Consider the following 8,291-nt stretch of genomic DNA (forward strand, 5'->3'; position numbering starts at 1 on the left):
ACGAAATGAGTCCTTTTCACATATTTATGGAAACCCTTCAAGTAATAGGTTGAAATACAAGAGGTGTATAATCCAGTTATGGAAGTATTTAAGGAGCTTCGACATGTTAAGGATGGCACAGTAGGCCCAGTGGTAGCAGCACTGCCATTTTGCTGTGCAGACTTTCTTCCTTTTGTCATACCATGGGTTTGAATCCCACAACAATGACCCTTTCATGGTTTGTCCACACCAGAACCCCACTCATGAGTTTCACTATGGTGCATGCCACTGAGGTCTTCCACATTGGTGAACAAACTCGGGTGGACTAGGGGCAATCGGGTGGACTGTGGGTGGACTGTGGGTGGACTGTGGGTGGACTGTGGGTGGTCTGTGGGTGGTCTGTGGGTGGACTGTGAGTGGGCTGTGGGTGGTCTGTGGGTGGTCTGTGGGTGGACTGTGGGTGGACTGTGGGTGGTCTGTGGGTGGTCTGTGGGTGGACTCTGGGTGGGCTGTGGTGGGCTGTGGTGGGCTGTGGGTGGTCTGTGGGTGGACTGTGAGTGGGCTGTGGTGGGCTGTGGTTGGGCTGTGGGTGGACTGTGGGTGGACTGTGGGTGGACTGTGGGTGGACTGTGGGTGGACTGTGGGTGGGCTGTGGGTGGACTGTGGGTGGACTGTGGGTGGACTGTGAGTGGGCTGTGGGTGGACTGTGGGTGGACTGTGAGTGGGCTGTGAGTGGACTGTGAGTGGGCTGTGAGTGGACTGTGGGTGGACTGTGGGTGGACTGTGGGTGGGCTGTGGGTGGACTGTGGGTGGACTGTGGGTGGACTGTGGGTGGACTGTGGGTGGACTGTGGGTGGACTGTGAGTGGGCTGTGGGTGGTCTGTGGGTGGACTGTGGGTGGGCTGTGTGTGGGCTGTGGGTGGACTGTGGGTGGACTGTGGGTGGTCTGTGGGTGGACTGTGAGTGGGCTGTGGGTGGTCTGTGGGTGGTCTGTGGGTGGACTGTGAGTGGGCTGTGGTGGGCTGTGGTTGGGCTGTGGGTGGTCTGTGGGTGGACTGTGGGTGGGCTGTGGTGGGCTGTGGTTGGGCTGTGGGTGGTCTGTGGGTGGACTGTGAGTGGGCTGTGGTGGGCTGTGGTTGGGCTGTGGGTGGACTGTGGGTGGACTGTGGGTGGACTGTGGGTGGACTGTGGGTGGGCTGTGGGTGGACTGTGGGTGGACTGTGGGTGGACTGTGAGTGGGCTGTGGGTGGACTGTGGGTGGACTGTGAGTGGGCTGTGAGTGGACTGTGAGTGGGCTGTGAGTGGACTGTGAGTGGACTGTGGGTGGACTGTGGGTGGACTGTGGGTGGGCTGTGGTGGGCTGTGGTTGGGCTGTGGGTGGTCTGTGGGTGGACTGTGAGTGGGCTGTGGTGGGCTGTGGTTGGGCTGTGGGTGGACTGTGGGTGGACTGTGGGTGGACTGTGGGTGGACTGTGGGTGGACTGTGGGTGGGCTGTGGGTGGACTGTGGGTGGACTGTGGGTGGACTGTGAGTGGGCTGTGGGTGGACTGTGGGTGGACTGTGAGTGGGCTGTGAGTGGACTGTGAGTGGGCTGTGAGTGGACTGTGAGTGGACTGTGGGTGGTCTGTGGGTGGACTGTGGGTGGGCTGTGGTGGGCTGTGGTTGGGCTGTGGGTGGTCTGTGGGTGGACTGTGAGTGGGCTGTGGTGGGCTGTGGTTGGGCTGTGGGTGGACTGTGGGTGGACTGTGGGTGGACTGTGGGTGGACTGTGGGTGGGCTGTGGGTGGACTGTGGGTGGACTGTGGGTGGACTGTGAGTGGGCTGTGGGTGGACTGTGGGTGGACTGTGAGTGGGCTGTGAGTGGACTGTGAGTGGGCTGTGAGTGGACTGTGAGTGGACTGTGGGTGGTCTGTGGGTGGACTGTGGGTGGGCTGTGGTGGGCTGTGGTTGGGCTGTGGGTGGTCTGTGGGTGGACTGTGAGTGGGCTGTGGTGGGCTGTGGTTGGGCTGTGGGTGGACTGTGGGTGGACTGTGGGTGGACTGTGGGTGGACTGTGGGTGGGCTGTGGGTGGACTGTGGGTGGACTGTGGGTGGACTGTGAGTGGGCTGTGGGTGGACTGTGGGTGGACTGTGAGTGGGCTGTGAGTGGACTGTGAGTGGGCTGTGAGTGGACTGTGAGTGGACTGTGGGTGGACTGTGGGTGGACTGTGGGTGGGCTGTGGGTGGACTGTGGGTGGACTGTGGGTGGACTGTGGGTGGACTGTGGGTGGACTGTGAGTGGGCTGTGAGTGGTCTGTGGGTGGACTGTGGGTGGGCTGTGTGTGGGCTGTGGGTGGACTGTGGGTGGACTGTGGGTGGTCTGTGGGTGGACTGTGAGTGGGCTGTGGGTGGTCTGTGGGTGGTCTGTGGGTGGACTGTGAGTGGGCTGTGGTGGGCTGTGGTTGGGCTGTGGGTGGTCTGTGGGTGGACTGTGGGTGGGCTGTGGTGGGCTGTGGTTGGGCTGTGGGTGGTCTGTGGGTGGACTGTGAGTGGGCTGTGGTGGGCTGTGGGTGGACTGTGGGTGGACTGTGGGTGGACTGTGGGTGGGCTGTGGGTGGACTGTGGGTGGACTGTGGGTGGACTGTGAGTGGGCTGTGGGTGGACTGTGGGTGGACTGTGAGTGGGCTGTGAGTGGACTGTGAGTGGGCTGTGAGTGGACTGTGAGTGGACTGTGGGTGGACTGTGGGTGGACTGTGGGTGGGCTGTGGGTGGACTGTGGGTGGACTGTGGGTGGACTGTGGGTGGGCTGTGGGTGGACGGACTGTGGGTGGACTGTGGGTGGACTGTGGGTGGGCTGTGGGTGGACTGTGGGTGGACTGTGAGTGGGCTGTGAGTGGACTGTGAGTGGGCTGTGAGTGGACTGTGAGTGGACTGTGGGTGGATTGTGGGTGGACTGTGGATGGGCTGTGGGTGGACTGTGGGTGGACTGTGGGTGGACTGTGGGTGGACTGTGGGTGGGCTGTGGGTGGACGGACTGTGGGTGGACTGTGGGTGGACTGTGGGTGGGCTGTTGGTGGGCTGTGGGTGGACTGTGGGTGGACTGTGGGTGGGCTGTGGGTGGGCTGAGGGTGGGCTGTGGGTGGGCTGTGGGTGGACTGTGGGTGGGCTGTGGGTGGGCTGTGGGTGGACTGTGGGTTGGCTGTGGGTGGACTGTGGGTGGACTGTGAGTAGGCTGTGGGTGGACTGTGAGTGGGCTGTGGGTGGGCTGTGGGTGGGCCTTGGGGCAGCGTGAGAGAAATATGGTGGGTTGCCTACAACAGATGGTGAAGATATTTGTGTGGCTTTCATTCATGAGCAATTTAGGGTCGTACACTAAAACATTGACCAGCAATTGACAGGGTGGACAGCCTACCCAGGTCCACCCTCCCACAGCAACAACCCTTTCATTTTTCACTATTTTCCTCCCGGCACCCCAAGAAAATCAAATGGTCGGCCACCTGATGTCAGAGTCGGTGGTGATCAGTAGGGGCAGTATACAGGGCACTAATTCCTGTAGGGTCTATATCCTGTGAGCGGATATCGAGATCACAGCTCCATTACAGGAACTGCTCCTACTCAGGCACGGGGATAATCAATGAATATGCTCCATACCACCCAGGTCTCCGCGGGATACGAGACATCCATTGATTTATAGCAGAACTAGTTGTTGTGTTCAAATGATTAAAATTTCTTCCTGATATAACATATTTTTTATATCTGAAACTACTTTTAACATACTTAGAGTTGTCAATACCTATGAAAGGGGGTAGTTATTTAAATTAATGGGGGGGCCACGGGTGTCCCAGTCATCTAAGGTGCCGCGATTCGCTGTGCAGAGTTGCGTCCCTTGGGCACGCCAGTAACCTATGATTGTGGGTTCGAATCCCGGTTCGCCCCGATTATGTTTCTAGGTTTGTGAGCACCATACCCATGCTCATGGGTTTCACCGAAGTGGTAAACGTCTGAGACCTGCATCACTTCGGGCTTTCCTCCCACATTAAGCTGACACGCCGCAATATAACTTGGATATTGTTAAAAGCGGCGTTAAACCCAACTCACTCACTCACTCACTAATTTAATGGGGGTGATCAAAGACTTAAAGAACAACATAATCATTCCCCAATACCACTAGCTTGTCTCCCTGTTGGGATTCTGGGGCCAGCTAGGTCCCTAAAACACATTGTTGTCTCCATGTTGTGAGACTAGGTACCACATCCCCCTTGCTGGTCATTGAAGTCAACTAACATGGTGGTTGGAAGTCACAGTGACAGACATGTGATGAACTGGCAGAGGGTGTCAAGGACATTGAATGAGAGACCTGGAGTGTCGTGTAGTCCTGGAGGGGATAGCTGCTCATGCTGTCAGCCACTGGTTTGTGTGGCCAAGACTTGATCATTGACAGACCATAGTGATTCAGCTCTTACGACCAGCGGAGGTTGCTGGGGAACAATTCTGTCCCACAATCACACAGGGTTTTGTAAACGTGAAATGAATTATTTTCACTCCACCCCACTTTCTTATTCCCAAATGTGAAACCCATTTCTGGTGTTTCCCGCCATGATATTGATGGAATATTGCTAAAAGTGGCGTAGAATCATACTCACTCACTCACTCACTCTTTTTCACAAAAATAAGACCGCCTACGTGGTCTAGTGGTAGAGGGTCCACCTGGATAGCGGAAGGTCAGGGGTTTGATCTCCGGCCGCGCCATACCAAAAGACGTCAAATGATGGTACTTGTTGTTACCCTGTCTCGCGGAGAGCATTAAGGGGCTAAAACAAGGACTGGTCGGCTCGGAGTCAGTATAATGTGTCAGAGTGGGGTATTCATGTTGAACTGCGGCAGGGTATCTCAGTGTGCTAGCACTATAAATCGGCATCAGTCCTGACTAGTACAAGCCCCCCTCCACACACACACATGCATCACATCTCTATATAAGTGCAATAATCTTGGCCCCCATTTCACCTCACCTCACAAAGACAAGAAAGCACTTGGTCTCATCACAACACAACAACAGTCTACTCACCTGTATACTTCCTTCTCCGCCGGCTCTCCATAGAACGGCCTGCTCCACGCGGAGTGGTACCGCTCATGTTCACGGGCCTGCATAAACGTCCTCCGTTTGTCATTCTGGTGATGCTGGGCCGTCGTCTCCCAGCTAGAGTTGATGCGACGCTTCGGTGGCGGTGGGGACAGAGGGTTGATGCGTTTTGGGAATTCCACATAGTCGAACGTGCTGGTGAGGTGGCGGGGTGGGTAGGGCCCATAGTGGGACTGGGCGGAGAAGGACCGCGGTAGTGGGGTGGGGGGTGGGGTGGAGACAGGGGTCCCCCGGGGGGTTATACGGGGTAGGGTTGTTGTGGTCGCCATCGAGACCTGGAAACTAAAAAATAAAGAAGTGTTGACAATATAGTTTGAAATATTCAAAAGAACTTTACTGTCAATTAAATTTCATGTGATGATGTATACATAATTGCAAGACAAACATGTATTATTATTATTATTATTATTATTAGTTTGAAACAGACAGACAGACAGACAGACAAGGAAGTCAGTTAAACTTCAGTTCAAGTGAGGTAACAGTTGGGCTGTCCTAAAGGTGAACAGGACACTTTCATCTTTTTATAATGATAAATAGATTTTCATATTAAGTTCATATTTGAATGAAATTCACATTCTGATATATATATATTAAGAAGAAACACTGACAGGAATGGCAAACATAATACATTTTTTGAGGTAACTTGAAATATCTAGTCACTAAGTTTTTTCCTAAAAATGATTTAGAATAATTGTATTTTCAATAACTCAATTGTGACTTGAGACAGTGTCCTGCACTTGACTGCTTGTCTCAAGAGGTCATTAAATAGATCTGTTGGCCAGTTTAGGTGAATTGATTGATGTTTATTTAATACCATGATAGTGTTGGACATTGTTCATTATGTCAACCGCCAGTTTCACTGTCCCAGACTCAGTTATTCACAGGCCACTGTGATATAGCCTGGATATTGAACGTTACCGAAGGCGGCATAACACAACTCAGTTACACAAGGCTGCTTGTGTGTTAGCAAGTTCCTAAACACACCTCTAGTTTGTCATGTTTATTTGGCTATGAGTGAATGTTTTTCATAGCAATAAAGATGTTAACACATATTTAATATATAAATGTACTACATTGTTTCCACAACAATGTACACTCCACACTGCAACATCTTCTTGTAATATATCATACTGTTAATATTGAGGGGCATTATTATTAATAATCTCCCACTTTGATAATACTTTGATATATATTGCTACTTGTGATGTTTTATATATTACAAGTGAATGTTTGATATATAATGCTATTGTTATATTTGCTATATATTGCTACTGTTATATTTGCTATATATTGCTATTGTTATATTTGCCATATATTGCTATTGTTATATTTGCTATATATTGCTATTGTTATATTTGCTATATATTGTTATTGTTATATTTGCTATATATTGCTACTTCTGATATTTGTTGTATATTGCTGATTCAACATAAACCAACAAACTGCTGAGTGATGGAGAAATAGAAAGAGTCTACAGATCAGCATCATCAACATCCCACAGGTTACACATATCTAGCATTATGAAATATACCTTGTCACTGGAGACATATTAGAAAATATTAGAAGATCTTCGTAGAAGAACATATTGTCTCATGTGGACAGAAAGTGGAAGCCATTCACTCCTGTGTTGGAATTTGATTGATAAATCATGATCTACCTCTCAAGGAATTGTCTCTCAACCTGTTTTTCCCATGTAGTCCTATTCAGTATGTGAGTTTACAAACCTCTTTTCATAATTGTGTCAACTTGCATAAAGAACTACTTCACAGGTTTGAATTTTTCTTTTCTAAAAGTACATATAATTGGGTATACAATAAATGGCAGATTTAATATTTCTTTCAATCATTCCTAAAGTTCTTCAGTCATTCAAAAGTTCAAATCAAGTATGCCAAACATTCAATATCTGATAAAACTATACATAAGTAAAACACTTCAATGTTTTATTATATTTCAGATATTATTAATTTTATTAACAAAATATCTAAAATTCAAAATCTTGAAAGTTTGCATCGTGGATATGTGAAATATGTATGTCAACAATATATCACTGTTGGTTGATCAGTTTTGAGTGTAATTAGCTATCACTGAAGTCATCTCTCCTAGATCCTGTATACATAACCTGTCTTTCTTACACAAGAACGCAGCTATTTTCCCCACGAGTCGCTCTACACAATACCACTGACTACCTGACATGAGAACTCCTCGTATGTCTTGGGTTTAATCTGAGCAATCTTACACACTCCACTGCTATAGAAATGTCAATATGAGGTTGTGATTTAATCAGCTTTTCGTGTACTTTTCCAAGTTTCAAGATGAAGCACATCAAGTTTATTAAAGCACACATTTTCTGTTTCATAGTTAATAATACCAATATATATGACAGCAACAAGCTGTTATCACCAAGGCGCCTTTAATATGAAGTTAATTCCAGACGAATATGAAGGGAAGTATGTATGTAGACAGTGACAAGTTTGAGTAATAATTATATTATATTGATCATGTAAGTAATATAATTATGATACAATTATGGATACTCACGTCCAGGTTTTGTGTTTTGCAAGTCCAAGATTTAATCACAGTTATTGAGCTCGGTTTATCTATGCGAAACTAGCGAGAACCATTCGGGTCGCTCAATGCGGTTGTCGAGGTGTCACGTGACCAAACGTCGCTACGTTACCTGGTGGAGCGCATGTTGTGTTTACATTCGCGACAGCGCTCCCGTATGTGTAGCGCAGAATGCTGTTAATTGCGGCTAACAGTGTGTCAATGACACGGTTCAACTTACATTTAACATGTCAATCTTTGCATTGAATTAAACGATACTTGTCGTGCGTGTTGCGTAAAACCTTTTAAGCGATAACGGGATCTTTTAGGATAAATCGCTTATCAAAATCAGTGTTGTTTGTGCAGGAGATTAATTTGAAGAATAACGAACTGCATTCGAATGAAATAATGTTATAGGAAAGAAATAAAAACTGGTTTTATTTTTGGAGTCTTTAATTAATATGATAATATCACGAGATACACTATTTGAAAAGTAAATTTCTAAGTTTATAAAGTGTTAAATTATTAAATTACTTTTTAAACCATTTGTTAAATATGTTATAATTGAATCAAGTTTTGAAAAAAGTGTGTCCTTTAAATTAAATGAACGTATTAAGAAATAATAGGTGAACGAGCTTTGTTAACAATCAAA

The 8,291-nt window shown here is 48.2% G+C and overlaps 1 protein-coding gene across 1 annotated transcript in view; it reads right to left on the reverse strand.

The window, feature by feature from the left end:
- The window catches only part of LOC124136076, a 28,474-nt gene extending 20,725 nt beyond the window's left edge, over positions 1-7,749 (reverse strand). Inside the window, exons 1-2 of the mRNA XM_046501857.2 lie at positions 7,634-7,749; positions 5,021-5,377 (exon numbers count right to left, since the gene is read on the reverse strand). Of these exons, the coding sequence (XP_046357813.1) occupies positions 5,021-5,364 (344 nt within the window). The 5' untranslated portion in view covers positions 5,365-5,377; positions 7,634-7,749. The remainder of the gene's footprint in view (positions 1-5,020; positions 5,378-7,633) is intronic.
- Between the last annotated feature and the right edge of the window lie 542 nt (positions 7,750-8,291).

The sequence above is a fragment of the Haliotis rufescens genome, unplaced genomic scaffold (assembly GCF_023055435.1).
Source record: "Haliotis rufescens isolate VD_foot unplaced genomic scaffold, xgHalRufe1.0.p SCAF_44, whole genome shotgun sequence".
Lineage (NCBI taxonomy): Eukaryota > Metazoa > Mollusca > Gastropoda > Lepetellida > Haliotidae > Haliotis > Haliotis rufescens.